The sequence below is a fragment of the Ciconia boyciana genome, chromosome 7 (assembly GCF_034638445.1).
Source record: "Ciconia boyciana chromosome 7, ASM3463844v1, whole genome shotgun sequence".
Taxonomy (NCBI): domain Eukaryota; kingdom Metazoa; phylum Chordata; class Aves; order Ciconiiformes; family Ciconiidae; genus Ciconia; species Ciconia boyciana.
In genome coordinates this window covers 22,110,205-22,125,434 of record NC_132940.1, presented here as the reverse complement: position 1 = coordinate 22,125,434, position 15,230 = coordinate 22,110,205, and the positions used below count along the sequence as shown (strand labels likewise).

The 15,230-nt window shown below is 41.5% G+C and overlaps 1 protein-coding gene across 1 annotated transcript; it reads right to left on the bottom strand.

Moving 5' to 3' along the window:
• Window positions 1-3: 3 nt before the first annotated feature.
• Window positions 4-15,035, bottom strand: MFSD14A (major facilitator superfamily domain containing 14A). The gene is made up of 12 exons (XM_072867743.1): window positions 14,801-15,035; window positions 9,141-9,236; window positions 7,918-7,980; window positions 7,169-7,296; window positions 5,937-6,051; window positions 4,570-4,788; window positions 4,188-4,301; window positions 3,630-3,701; window positions 3,058-3,170; window positions 2,792-2,889; window positions 2,001-2,164; window positions 4-1,345 (listed from the first exon to the last, which is right to left on the bottom strand). The coding sequence occupies exons 1-12, from the start codon at window positions 14,885-14,887 to the stop codon at window positions 1,139-1,141; spliced, it is 1,476 nt and encodes a 491-aa protein (XP_072723844.1). The 5' UTR covers window positions 14,888-15,035; the 3' UTR covers window positions 4-1,138.
• Window positions 15,036-15,230: the final 195 nt, after the last annotated feature.

The window sequence follows — 15,230 nt, the reverse complement described above, 5'->3', positions numbered from 1 at the left end:
CAATTATTTAAAAATTCATTAAAATATTCAACTTTATTAACAGTCTATTTACATATTTTTTTCCTGCTCTTGGTCAACCATGGTGAATGTTCAAAGGTAAAAAAGCATTAAGCAATAACCACAAGATGAAAACATTTTAAACCTATACAATACTTTATACACAAATTTATACAAAGGAACACTTAAATAATACAACTGGACACAAAAATATACACTTTTAGAGAAATTCACATCAGTAATTGTATAAAGCTCTCTTCTGTACTAAGGGTCCTGAAAATTTAGGACTAAAACATTAGCTCCGTAATGCAAAAGGGTTATTGTGACAGTCCTCAAAGGCCACGATATAGCAGACGGACATATTCAAGGCTATCAGCTTATTTTTCAGTCTGTGTATTCAAGTTTTGAGGTCCTTTATGATTACGCAAACATCAGAAATATAGTGGTATAATAAACGGTACTTAGGAAAGCAGAGTTTTAGAGCCAATATTAAAATCTGTAGGCTCAAAACACTCACTTAATACTTAAACAAGTGTTTGATACTACCGTTTATTCAAAAATAGAAAGAGTAAATGCACTTACATAAAAATAACTTTTACTGTTCAGCAAGCGTGCTCATGTGATTTTTATATTAGTACAAACTTAAAAAAACCTGCCATATGACTTTTAAAATAAATGATACCAATTCACCTTCTCCCTACTTGAGTACATTTACATTAAGGCTTTGAATCATCTGACCCAAGATTTTACAACATTAAAATGAATGGGTCCACATGGATGCTAGTATGTCTCATTGAGACTTAGCATGACTAGAATTAAAGCTCACCACCTTGAGGAAACAGAAGGACACATGCTCATGCCTTGACTATTCTTTTTTGTCTCTGAACTAGAATGTAAAGTTTAGTAGCAACAGTATTTCACGGCAAGAGACAAGTACGTAACAGTTTTTAAAAGCAAATTATTAATTCAAGGGCAAGGTCTTTGGAGAAACTTCCTTTTTCTTTTTTAATTCCTACAAATTTCATGCAGAAAGAGACTTCTTAAGATTACCTTAAGAAATTACATTTTTGATGGAATTGGAATGTGTATCCCAAACAGCTGATGGAAAAAAAAAAGTCTAAAAGGTCTTCCTGGATTTTTGTCATACATTTGTATCTTGCAATAATGGTTCTTTAGCTTCACCGGGAGCTTGTGGACTGTGGGGATGGCCATGGCTGCCACAGTGTTTCTTCCAGTTGCTGGATCGAACATTTAGGTTCGTGTGTTCAGGAATAAACAAGGCAACAAGTAGTGCCAACAGCACAGAGCACGCTCCAAATAAGAATGGGGGTCCAGGAATTATAGAATTCTGAAAACAACAACAGTAACACCACAAAGTATGAATGAACCTTTAGCCGGATGTTAACAGACTACAACTGCTAATTACACAACTGTCAAGAGCAGGAAGAACTTTTTCTTGCTACACTAGCCAATACAGTATTTGTCCCCATGTGGAAAGAACATTACATCCTAAGACTTAGGAGGGGGAGCATATGGTTCTTATTAACATGTGCCAACTTCCTTTTCTAGTGCAAGTTCTTGCTGCTGAGTTTCCTCAACAAATGAGGATCTATTAGGAACTAAAAAAATACAGAGAGCTTGGTTAAAAGACTAAAGGACAACAAAACAAAAGTGTACAACCTGTGAAAGGTAAATACAATGTCAGGGAGACAAGAGAAGAGTGGGATGCAGTAGTTGTTAGTCCATCCTTCCCTCAATCTATTCTCTTTACAAGGGTCATCAGCTGTCTAAATACTATCAGCTGTATCTCTTTGAAAGTTAAACTAAACCATACCATCTAGTTAAAAACAAACAAGCAGATCAACAACCCTCCCCAAGAATGATTTCAGAACCTCTTTTTACATGCTTCATTTAGAGTTAGCACAACACAATGGAGTACAGCATCACACTCAAGATCCCTTCCTAATTTCTTTTTTTGGAATTAATAAGTAAAAGAAGAATACCTGCTGTAAATGGTACTGTGTGACCACACTACCTCCTGAAGGTGATTCAGGCATGGGGAGTTCATTCAGTTCAACGTGAAATATATAGAATATAAAACCATAAAGTGCTGGTCCCAAGCCATTACACAGTCCTCGAATTCCTGTTATCATCCCTTGAACAACACCTGGGAAAAGTAAAATACACTGTTATCTATCTATATTTATACATGTATCATTAACTTTTTAATGGATTATGAACAGATCAGTAGACTTTATTCACTTCACCTTCAAACCGATGCAAGCAGGAAAGCTGCTCTTTCATAGTGCAGTGTTGCACTATGGGTAGCAATAAACAAGGAGTGCAGAAAAATTGTCACTGGAGTATATTCCAGTGTTTTTTCCATCTCCCTATAGGCAGAGGGTAGTACTTCCCATGCTATGCTCATTCAGAGACCAGGATATGTACAACAGCCTTGCTACCACTGTCACCCAGGAGAGAAAGCACTGTATGCAACCTGGACAACTAAGCAAACTTTTGTCAGAAGGGAAGAAAATAAACAGCATATTAACTGTGCTAAATATTTTGTTACTGCTGGGACCTGCTGAATGTTTTCCCTCTGTGCCAGAAGGACGCAATATGCGTGTGTTACAACTTCCAACTTGGATTTTAACATTTTGTGAGCTATGCTCAGGTGTGTGGGCTACTCTGTGCCAAGATTCAGGCTGACTGACCAGCACTGTTATGACAGCCTGACCTGTCTGTCTTCACAGTATTCTTTCACTAGAATTCAAAGTATTGGGACAAAACCTACCCTGCTGGTCAGCATCAGCAGTTCGTGAAACCAGTGCGCTTACAGCTGGGAAAGTAATACTGGACATGGCTGCAACAGCTCCAGCTGCCCACATCATCCTGCAAAAAATACAGACTCAAAGTAACTGCTCTGCATGGACGGCATTCTGCATTTGGAGCGTATGTATGCGTGTATATACACATGTACACATGCTTGTCTCCCTCAGATAAAGGATAAAATGCAGAAAAATACCGTATCATGCAGATTTTAAAATGAAATTTACATACCATGGTTCTGATCCAAAGCCATACCACGCAAGTTGTAGTATTTGAAATCCCAGGCCCAGTAGGATGGTGTTTTTATTTCCAATGGACCGCATAAGTAAACTCAAAACTATTGTCTGAACGGGGGGGGGGAGGGGGAGGGAACAACAAAAAAAAACCAAAGAAACATGACATTTTATTCTAAATGTTAAATACATGCAAATAAATAAGTTAATTTTTAAAAGCCAAGTAAAATTCTCCAAAAGCAGTATTTGCTAAGTATTCAGGAGCCTCTAGCAAAAAAATAGCAATCATTTAGCAAGTAACATGAACAATCTGTCACCCCTTCTTTGATGCACAAAGGATTTAGTTTTCCCAACACAATACGCTTTGGGTATTAACGAACCAAACCCTGGTTGGCAAGCTGTTTTTTCATCTAAGTTAAAGTAAGAGTGTTAATCAATTGTTAGAGACTTCGAAAAACAGCTACAGAAAAGGCGAGTCACATTTCTGGAACCACAGTGTTACGGAAGTTCTCCACAGTGCTTAGCTCTTTTGAAGTTACCAAATCGCTGAAATACATAGCAGTAACTCACCTGTGCGATAATGGAAAGAATCCCAAGGACTGCTATAAACGCTGTAACACTTTCAGATGAAAATCCCATTATCTATATTAAAAAAAAGGCAACTTGATTATTAACCATAAGCCGTGTATCATGTCACAAACATCAGTGGGAGAACACACAAGGCAGAAGACCGGTATTATTCAACTCCTCCCTGACTTAGAAAAAAAGTTGGGTTTTTTTTTCTTCATTAAATCAAGCAAGTACACAAAAATAAAGGGGCATAAATAGAAAACAAGCAAATGGTTCCCTCAAAGAAAAAAAAAAAGTTTAACATAGTGAACCTCGCAATCCAAGAATAATGTAGATAATTGCAAAATACGAGAAATTGTTTTATAACTCACTCGTCTCTCTCCTCTCTTTTTGTGTCTCTAAAAAGAGACAAAAACAGAACAGCAAGAGGACTTAAATCAGCAGCTGGAAGCTTTTAAATTATACTAGTTATCTATACTTTCTGTATTAATTCAGCAATACTGAAAACTTTACCATAAATTTACTTTTGTTCAAATCCATATCAAAACGTTAAGTTACCTGTCTGAGGTATAGGAAGAAGCTGGAATATTGACCTGCCTCTGGGAGGTAGGAAAGAAAGACTGTTATGCAGATTAGCAGCACAACTGAGTCCTGGCCAACTTTCTTCAGTGACTACGGCAAGAAAAAAATATTAGAAAACATTTAATCTTCATATTCAGAAAAGCACGTCAATCAGTGAAGCTATTACATGGTACCACCAAAACACTCCCTGCGTGCTTAGCAAGATTGTTGGCAAAAGTATTAGCAGCAACGCAAGGTCAAACTTGAAAAAATATGGGCTTTGTTTTTCAAGCTTGAAACATAGTAAATTCAGTCTCTTCCCTGTCTCAAAAGCTCAACATTTACAAATAACAAAATATTCCATATTTCAATAGCTTACTGCAAAAGGGTCAGCCTGTTCCCATGAAATGGGTGCTCCCCAGGATGCTGGCCTCATCTTCTCTGGCAGCGATTCTGGTACAGCAACAAGAATAAAACAAATGTCCAACAAGGCTATTGCTGTAGCCAGGACCACAACCAAGCTGTCTCCATAGACTCGACCAAGGTAGGCACCAATAGCAGGGCTGGTAACTAAGCTTGCCGCGAAAGTTGCTGAAACCTAGAACAAATAACAGCTGGTAAGATTTTCAATTATACAAGTCAACAGTATTATTACCCACTTGTCCTCATTGTCAGAAGTGTAACCATTTCAATCAGGTAGTGATTAGAAGTAACCTTTTTCCTGTGACTATGTGGTAGCAGCTGTGTATTTCAGACAGCCAAAATTTTTCAAGAAAAACAAATTTTTTTTTTTTTTTAATGACTGGACAGCAATGTGAGGCTCGCAACACTCTTGCATGTACTGACATTAGATTTAATCAACTATACAGTCTGCTGATCTCTCTGGGAAGTGATGAGCTGTATTTAATCTTCATATTAGTGAAATATGCAATGCCTGTTAAGAAAAAAAAAAATCACATGTATCAAGGGCATATTAAATTTAATATGCTGGTTAGTCCAACTCAGTACAATGGATCTTCAGAAAGTAGTTTTCAGTTAACCAGCAGGCCTTGTTGTAAAAGATGTTAGCTTTAAAACTGAAGGAACTTTCTCAAAGTATCTCAATCCCTGATGCGTACAGGCAGAAAGAAACTATTTAGTTCTATATCCATTGCTTTCAGCTCTTCCTGCTGAAGATGATAATGGATTCTTTAATTTGAACGCAACAAATAATTCTGCCAATCCACGATACACAGGGCTGTGAAGGCTCCTGAGATCTGGCAGGTTATCAGGAGATAATGGAGATACAGAGGTGAGTTGCAAGAACTTAAGACAGACAAGTTACTCAGCTACATTTGTGGTGTGATTGGAGACACAAGCAGTAGTCGTCAAGATATCATACAATGGCAGTTTCAAAATTATCCAGGAACAAAAGGTTAGATTTTTGAAAAGATGGCAGAGTAGTACTAGTGTGAGAAACAATGGAGGAATAACTAAAGCCCCTCAAATTACATCATTAACACTGATAATAATTGTTAAGACAGACATCTGAAAGACAGCTTTTAACACGGTCATATTTTGTTTCAGTTAGAAGCAGAATATTCAAGAGATACAGGCTGGATGACAAGATCAATTAAACAGAAAAACCTTACTCCAAACTAAAATTGACTTGCCAGAGAAGAAACAAAAATACAATTTTGAAAAGCTTTACCTACTGAGGTGCTTAGTACCAAATACCACAGGAACAGAGCCAAAAAAAATACATACCAAACCATAGGCCATGCTTCTTTCATGTTCTTGGGTTATGTCTGCTACATATGCAAAAACCACAGAAAACGTCACTGCAAAAACTCCAGAGACAGAGATAACAGCGAAGTACCACCTAAGAACATTATAAAAAATTAGAACAGCGAAATAGAAACAAAAAGTCTCTATTTACAATCCAAGTACAGTTCAACAGTAAATCATCTTGTCCAACTTTTCCTGACAAATATGAAGATAAACTTGCATAAATGTGTCAACATGAATGTGTCTCGAAACAGTTGTGTAATTCCTCCTTAGTGCACGGAGTACAAAGATAAACAGCATAATTCTGTAACATCTCCAAAAAGCTGCTGCAATTAAGTAGTTCTAGGAAACGAGGTGTTAGACTAACTTCGATTGGATGCCCATGACCCAAAGCAAATTAGGAACTTCGGTATTTTGAGAATCTGGTCACTGAGAGGTCTCAACATTAGCCTTCTCTTTATGCTACAGACACTAGCACTCATCATTTGAAACATTAACCTCCACTTAGAAACAAGCTACTTCCCAGAAAAGGGATGAAGAATCCATGAATGACCCATGTGACTGGAGAGAAACCTGAAAAGGCTCACGGCAGGGAGCTACCTGAACAGCTGGCTCTGCCCTGCGCAGCGCAGTCTGTATTATTTCAGCTACACCTTCAGGTACAGCACGCGGGTGCTCCGACAACACTGGGAGTTCTGGCTCATGCACTACCTGGGGAATGTATGTGCCAGTTTAAGAGCTTACTGACTTGCATGCAGCGTGAAAGCTGGTGTATTTTAAAAGTTGAGAAACAAGTATAAACTTGCAGCAACGGTTTAGGCTATAAATGGTTACTTCATGCACTAGCTAGCATTAGGTAAGGTTTTAATTTCTGCATAGTTGGTCAGTATTTGAGTAATATGGCCACAATAAAGACCTGCACAGTTTACTGGGTAGCATTCTAGTATCTTCTGCAAATGTGCTGAAGTAGGAAGTGGGGCCTACAGCACAGAGCTCAAAAACAGCAGCTCTTAAAATTCTGACCGAGGCGTTTGGCCTCACGGCAGCTACTTCAGTATGACTCTGTTCTCCCAACTTTGCACCGAAGTAATACAAAAGCCTCAACCTACCGTGGAGCACAAACAATATTTTATCAACAATGCCAGAAACATAAGTGTTGTATAGCAACCTTGATGAGAAAGAGCAAATCTAGTGTGAAAGAATTTACTAACCATGGGCTGATCTTCATTAGTGGTATTGGTGCACAGGTGAAAAATACTGTTAGCAGCAAGAAGGACTTTCGTCCCCACACATCAGACAGGGCACCTATGAGTGGGGCACTGAGGAACGATAATAAGCCCTAAACGAAACCAAACATTGTAAGTTAGAACTAAGTGGTTAGAATCATGATAGCCGACCATACCACAATCTGATAGCAGGCTGGGCTCTTTTTTTATTAAAGTTGATGACTACAGTGCAATGCATCAAAGGCAACACGGTCAAGCATTACTGATCTTCTGTCCCATGTTACATAAAAATTTGGGATTTATTACCTCAGAGCTACCCAAAATTCAAAATGCAGATGACCCAGTTTTAGCATCCCTACTAGTGGTTTTATAAACTGTGCTTTATAGTTTTATAGATTTAGAATTCACATAAACATAAGTAATTGAAAATACCCTACTGGAGCAACAAGCTCCAAATAAAAAATTCTCAAATGTTAACACCATGTGTGTCACTTGGGATTAGTCAACTACCTTTTTATTTGCTGAACCCAGCAGGTACAATACCTACAATACCTTACTAAAAGTAAAATGATGCATATTTGCTTTTTTAGCAATAATTTATTCCCCCATTTTATTTATACCGCAAAAGCTCTATTGAAAAACCCCTTGAGTGTTTCTCTCAATTGGCAGTCACTTCTATATTCCTCCCACCATGCACTTTAAATTGTGCTTGTGATTAACTTTTGTCACCTTACCTTTACTCCTTGAATTAGACCATTCATTAGAAATGTATGTTTTGGGAAGGTTTCATGCAAAACCTGGAGAAGAAATATGAACACTGTCATTTATATAATATTAACTACAAGTATTGCTCATGATGTATCCAACTTCTACAGTGGGACACCCACAGAAGTTTTATATTTTCATGAAATAGAGAGAAAGGAAAAAAAAGACACACCACAAATAATCTATTTAATCTTTAATACACATGGAAAGTACTTTGAGATTTTAGCTTTACTTGATAAGAGGCCTCAGTTCTCTCAACACTTTGGGAAGGATTCATGTCATCCCACTTCAGTGTCTGAAATAGACCACAGAGAACCTAGAAAACGATCTCAGACCAGACTCTCCACATGTTACTGTGTCATCTGTCGGGGGCTGGGGAGAGAGAGGAGAGACATCATCATTCTGAAGTGCCTCTCAGTGCGGTGACCAGAGCCTAGATACGCAGGTTAAAATAGGCACCCCTCTCAGTCTGACTTGTGTTATGTGAGATGAATCCCATTCAGTGACGAACGTGCATTTATACCCAAGAGACTGTTCATGGTGAACATCAGCTTACAGAGCTGCACCAAGACTACACTGCAGGTGGAGTTTGCTTGGAGATCTTTAAGCCTTCGCTCCTTTTAATTTGTAAGCATGTGTCACTCTCAAAGATTAAATCCAAAAGGAAAGCAACAAACTACATTAGATAATAATTTGGTACAAACACATTGGTATGACTGTCTCGCTAATCATAGAGAAGCTCTGACTGGTGTAACAGGGTCTGCGCACTGAAGCTTCTGTTTAAAGCACAGCCAGGTCAGCAAAGATCTCCCTACCTACACATGCGCTTCCATAATTTCACCAAATTTCAAGCGTATTTTTGTCCTTACGTTTGTAATGTGCCAACTTTTTGTAGCATCTTGAAAGGAAAGATAATTTCATTACTGTCTTACTGCTTTCAAGTCAGAAAATATTTACACGTAAGCTTGAGTTGTAGCAGACTTGCACATAAACAGCTATGCTGCATCATTACGCTGCTTTAATGAAATAATCTAAAATTCCTGATTCCATGTAAAAATGCACAACTTTTCACTTGCACAACAGAGCAGCTCAATGATATATAATTTTCATTTAATTCAGAAGATGTTCAGTGCCTTTGCAGTAATTGCCCCATCTCCCATACAGCGAGAAAAAGCTTAAGCGTATCACTTACCACCAGAGTGGGTGCTGTCAAGAGTCCCCAGGCAAAAAACTCCAAGAAGATCACTATAACAGCGTGGTAGACACTAGGTGAACCTATTCCTTGAGGCTAAAACAAGAGAAAAAACAGGTGGTTAAAACATCTAACAATCTATCGCAGTCACAAGAAATGCATCTGAACACTACAAACAGAAGGATTAAGAAATGAAACGGGACTCAAAACCTGGGATTGCAGTTACTCAAGCTAACTGGTACCGAGTGAAATTCCTTTTTAACCCTTTGCTGCTTATGTCCTGAAGTGTCTTAATCCTCCACAGAATACAAAGTGCATTCCTATCTCAAATTAAAACATGAACCACTTATACTGCCAGTCTGGGAAACAAGGATGCTACTGAAAGCGGAAACAGACTCTTCTTTGGAGAATTAGTTCCTTTTCCTTGAGAAAAACGCTTAAGCCCACACAATGCTGCATGGAAGTCAGATTTTCATAATTTCAAAACATGGTAGTGTTCACACTCGGCTATCCCACAGTCTAATTACCTGGTCTATCGAACAGCTTTATAGTACTTCCGTTACTAAAAGGCACCATGGCTACGTACAAAACTTTGATCGCTCTAAATCAGGAAAGAAAAACTGAAATAACGAACGCCAGAAGTGAATCTCAGGAACAGCACTGCTTGCTACCCAAATACTGGGAGCAGGCCTATGAGCTACAATGTGCTTCAAATCCAAATGTAGGAACAGATCTGAATAAAAGATTTGAAATAAGGAACTTCAAATTCTTTGGTGATTTAGTACAATCAGAAGTAGCTTTTGAGGAGAACAAAAAGAGCATGGGTGGGACAACCTGCTCACCTCATATACTCTGTAAACACTACCCTGTCAAACAGCATGCCACAGTTCATCATTTGCAAATTGAGGAAATGGTGCGCTAATTATTTTCATATGAAGGTAGTATGAATAACTCATCAGAAATCTCATATGCATTCTTTAAGCTTCAAAGTGCTGCCTTTACATCTACTTTCCCGGCTTTGTGTGAAGGTGAGTTACTAACAGAGTGGCACTGCTTTGATTAGACCTAGCATTTACACTGAGCAAACACACACAGGCTGAGGTCCTCAGCTGCTTCTCAAGAAGGCTCAGGGGGATCTTATCAACCTGTATAAATATCAGATGGGAGGGAGTAAAGATGACACAGACAGACTCTTCTCAGAAGCGTCAGTGACAGGACTGGAGGCGCACACTGCAACACTGGAAATTCTACTAAACCTTGAACAAAACAAACCCCTGGAAACAGGCTGCCCAGTGAGGTTATGGAATCTCCATCCCCCAAACCTGACTGGACACAGCCCTGAGCAAACTGCTCCAGCTGACCCTGTTTGGGGGAAGAGAGTGGGTAGCTGGATTAGAGATGTTCAGAGGGGCCTTCCAACCTCAAATACTACACAATTTTAAGTTTCAGTTAGGTAGTACTACAGTCTTTCTTTTATTACTAGATTTATGCAAGTCATACCTAACTTTTCTTTCCAGATTCCAATATTTTCAACACAGAAAAAAAAAATAGGCCTTTTGAACAACTGTAGGAAATAAATACAGAAAACCACACCGGCCATTCACCCCTATCGCTAGAAAGATTGTAATTTTCAAAAGTAACCATATCCATATGTGAAAGGTAAGCACAAAAGTACCTTAGCACTGTGCTATTTTTCTTTCCCAAGCCCTCTTCAAGTAAACGCAGACATACCATACAGATATTTCTGCTATTTTTTCATCCTGTTCTCTTAAGGAAGTAAATTAACAGTCTTTATAGGTACAGAAAGTGGCTATAATTATCTTCACTTCCCCCAATTCCTTTCCCTTTCCACCCACAACCCTAATTTTAGTTTTGGTTTAAAAATTTATCCAGCTCTGCACAAGCCACAAGTAACAATCTTAGCTGTTTGGCTCAGTCTGATACAGAAAATTAGGTTTGTTCTCATAGTCCCCAGATTCCTGTCAAGTTACTGGCTTGTGATGCCCCCAAGGTATTACAAACGGTGAGGCAGGAGTGAAGTGAGCCATCCCTGCCCCTCCAAGCACCAGGAGTCAAAAGCACCTCCATTCTGTTCACATACAGCAAACACAAGCTCAACAGCCATCTGTCTCTGTGCTGCCCTTGTCCAGTTCTGGGCAGCTACTCAGAGATCACACGCACAAACCAAAACAGCAGAATGAAACCAGTGGCTGCTCTGCACAACTAAACTGCTGGCAATTTGAGAGGCATACAAGCAGGTGACTGCTGCCCTCTGCCATGTCATCCAGCTGTAAGCAACCTGATCAGCTGTTTCCATTACATTGGCAGAAACAAACAGAAATGACATTTAGATCACTAGAGTTAAACTTCCTTGCTTTCTTGTTGCTAATGCTCGCTTATCACAGGTACTGTTATTTGTTCTTATCCATTAAAAAAATAAATAATTTAGTCACATTTCAGCTCTACACCTATTCATCACCTCTACAGCTATTTTTAAAGATGCTTGCAACTACTCGTGAGGTGGAAGAAAAAGGGAAGGAGATTAATAAGTGGTTACAGTACAGTGCATCAAGATATATCATGTGCATTCAGTCCACAAGACTTAAGTACTGGTCTGATGTACCCTCCTACCCCAACACGTACAGCACAGGTGTTGGGTATTCAGCCCTGTATTACTCTACAAACCTGCCCCGCTGTGCTTTACGAACTGGCTAGTGTAGCGTAATGTAATGTAATAACTTAAGTGAAACCAAATCAAAAGGCTTTACGCCTGGAGAGAAAAGATACAGAGCCTTTGTGCAAACAACCTGGAACTGAGATTTTCCAATCAGAGTAATAGCAACCCTTCTCTGCAACCATGTAGCCAGAGCAGAGTGTATTTATGTTTGGCAACATCTGTGGCACAAAACAGTGCTCTAAGAACGCCCCTTTCTCTAGTTAGAGAGAAAATGTCTTTAACCAAACACTTTGTACTGTCAGTCATGCCAGTGATGAAAAGAGTATATGCCAGGCAACCCTAAGAACACTCATGTGACAACAACAGAATAACTATCAAAGCAATAAAGGCATCGGATATAACATCGTACCTGCTGCCCCTCTGCTGGAAAGGAAAAGGCACCAAATCAAGTACTAAGCTCCAATTCTCTCCAGCATTGCCCACGCGTTTACCTCCTAATTCATTTCATGACTGCTTGAAAAACACATAATCTTACATAAGATGAATTCCAACTGGTCATAAAGGAAGGCAAAATTAAGAACAGTGCTGAAACCACTTCACTGGTGTTACTGCCTCTCCTTTGGTGAATCTGACAACACACGCTTGAGTACACACACCATTACACATTGTTTTCTGCGATACAGCTACTAAGCTGCAAAGGGAACAACACAAAAATACCACCATGAACCAGCCCAACCTCCTGCACCACCCACTGCCTCTCCAAGGACACGCAGCGTAACCTGCGGCAGGAGGAGAGCCTTTGCACAGGAAAGGGGTGGTTTTTCCCTTTTGCTTGTTTTTTTCTTTCCACATCGGAATCACTGATTAGAAGCGACAATAAGTTAACTTGACTGAAGTTCCCCATCAGTAAACTCTTTTTGCCTGTGACGCTGCCTCATTAACAGCTGTATATTCTTGCTAGCAAAAAAGTCGCACAGTTTTCTTTGACGTCAAATAGTTGCAAAATAAACCAATTGGGCCGGAAACTGTACATTTAGATGCTTGATTAATTACTGGTTTGCCAGTTGGAGAAATTCAAGATGTGGGCCATTTTCATTTACCTGTTCCCCATAATGTCACATAGCATGTTGGGTAAGCAAAGAAACTAAGGAGACTGAGCACAGAAGGCTAATTAAATGTTTCAGCAAACATTAACAAAAAAAATCCAAGCATAGAGTTTTTGCTGTCATTATAAGGAATACTCTGCTATACCAGACTTCATAACTTTAAAAATGCATTTAAAACAAATAAGTTCTCAAAACATTTGTTTGAAGGCAGAAAATATTACAAGCTGGTATTTTTGTTATCTAACAACAATCTACAAACCTTCATCCAATGTTTATAGCCCACTTCTCCACTGTTTTAAAAACAACTGACAATCGTACAGAACTTATGCAAGTTTGCACTCTGCTTTTGAAACTGGTGGGAGACACTGAATGCAGCAATTATCCTTTCTCGTCTCTTGGCAAAAGAAAGTTAAAGTTGAGAGATAAAGGACACTTGGAAGTATACTGTATTTTAATCAATGATTACTCCAGAGAGAAATTCTGAAGCACCATGTCCCATGAGTAACAACAATATTTACTCTGATTCTGTTTCTCATTCTAAAATATTTGCATTTAACATTTGTACAGGGTAATCTCGTACATTTCTGTCTTCACAAAGAGCAGGAAAACATGTCCTGAAAAACATCAACATCCACTACCGGAACTCGTTTTGCTTCTTACCACACTAAGTAATCCAGACAGTTGGTCACCAGTTCGATGAACAACTATAGTGACTCTGACACCTCCCTCTTCTCCATTATTGTTCCAAAAAAAACAAACTGAAGGGCCACCAGCGATTTAGTCTGTCAAGATGTCTCTTTATTTGAAATAATGATACTGTATTTAGAAGAGCGCACACCAAAGCTACACAATGTTACAGAGTGGAAAGAATCAGGGGCAATGACACAATGCCAGTAATGCTACTCATCCATTAAAAACAACAAGCTCCAACAGCCAGAACACTTAGCAGCTCCCTTTCGTTTTAAAATTTATGTATTTAAGAGGAAGCAAGATAGTGGGAGGGAACTGCAAAACACTTCTTCCAGGCAGCCTTTACGGGACTTCTCTGATGCAAGAGTTTCTCCCACTCGCTGCCCGATTCCTTCCCAGAGCATGGAAACGGAGAGGCCAGAAGGCTGCTGTGATGGCGGTCCATTCAGCGTGCGGGCAAAGCCCATCCCCGGCGGGCTCTGCACCGGCAGAACTGCATCCCGACCGCACTCGGCGCTTCCTGCTCTCCTTTACAGTGGCCAGCTGCCCGCCCGCACCGTCCCAGGCCGCTGCGCAGCCAACTGCTGCTCCCGAGCGTACAGCCGGCTTCCTAGCAGCTCTTCCTTCCGCAAAGATTCATTTAAACAATTTTCAACGTAAAGCGAGGTTTAGACACGCACCGCATGATCTCGGACAACTGGAAGTGCGCTGCGGTTACCTATGCCCGACTCCCGAGACGACACCGTTCTGCACGCTTGCCCCTGAGCCCTAAAAATCGGCCCGCACTGAGAAAGAGCACTTACGAAGACGACCTGAACTAGCGTGACACCCTTGCAGGTGTTTCTCGAGCAACGGCCTCAAGGAAAACAGCCCGGGATGCCGGAACGAAGCAATCGGGGCTGCAGTAACCCGCAGCATAAAAGAAACCGAAACCTCGCCACAGAGCTCAGCCCGGCGCCGCCGCCCAGCACGGCCCGCTCGCACGCCGCCAGCCGCGGCCGCCCGAGGCCCCACCGCCCCTCCCCGCGCCGGACCGGGCCCGGCCGCACCTGCCTCGGTCCCCCACCAGCCCTCCGCATCGCCGCGGGACCCGGGGCCGCGCCGCCGCCAGCTGGCCCCACAGCCGCCCCCCCCCCCCACCTCCGGAGCCGCTCCGCGTCCGCGTCCCCGGCCCCGCCCGGCCTCACCGTCCCGCCGTCCTTAATGATGATCTTCTTGGCCAGCATGATACTGCGGTTCACGGCGCGTTTCTTCTTCTTCCCCCCCTGGGTCATTTTACCATCCTACAGCCCCGGGGGGGAGCGGGGGCAGCAGCGGACCCTCCCCAGCAGCCGGGCCTTCGCCTCCCCTCCCCGCGCGGGCACCGCCACCGCTCACGCACCCGGCGCCATCTTGGCCAGCCACCCCCGGGCGCAGCCGCCGCCGCGCATCACGCGATCGCCCCATTCGCCGGCCGCCGGTCACGTGCGCAGGACGCGCCGCGCGGGACACCCCCGGCCGCCCGCCCTTCCCCCGGGCCCGCCGCGCCGGGGCCTCCGCCGGCAGCCGCGCCCGGGGGGGGGGCCTCGCTCCGTGCCTCTCGGAAGGGTAGTGGTCGAGTCGGAAAAACTAGATACC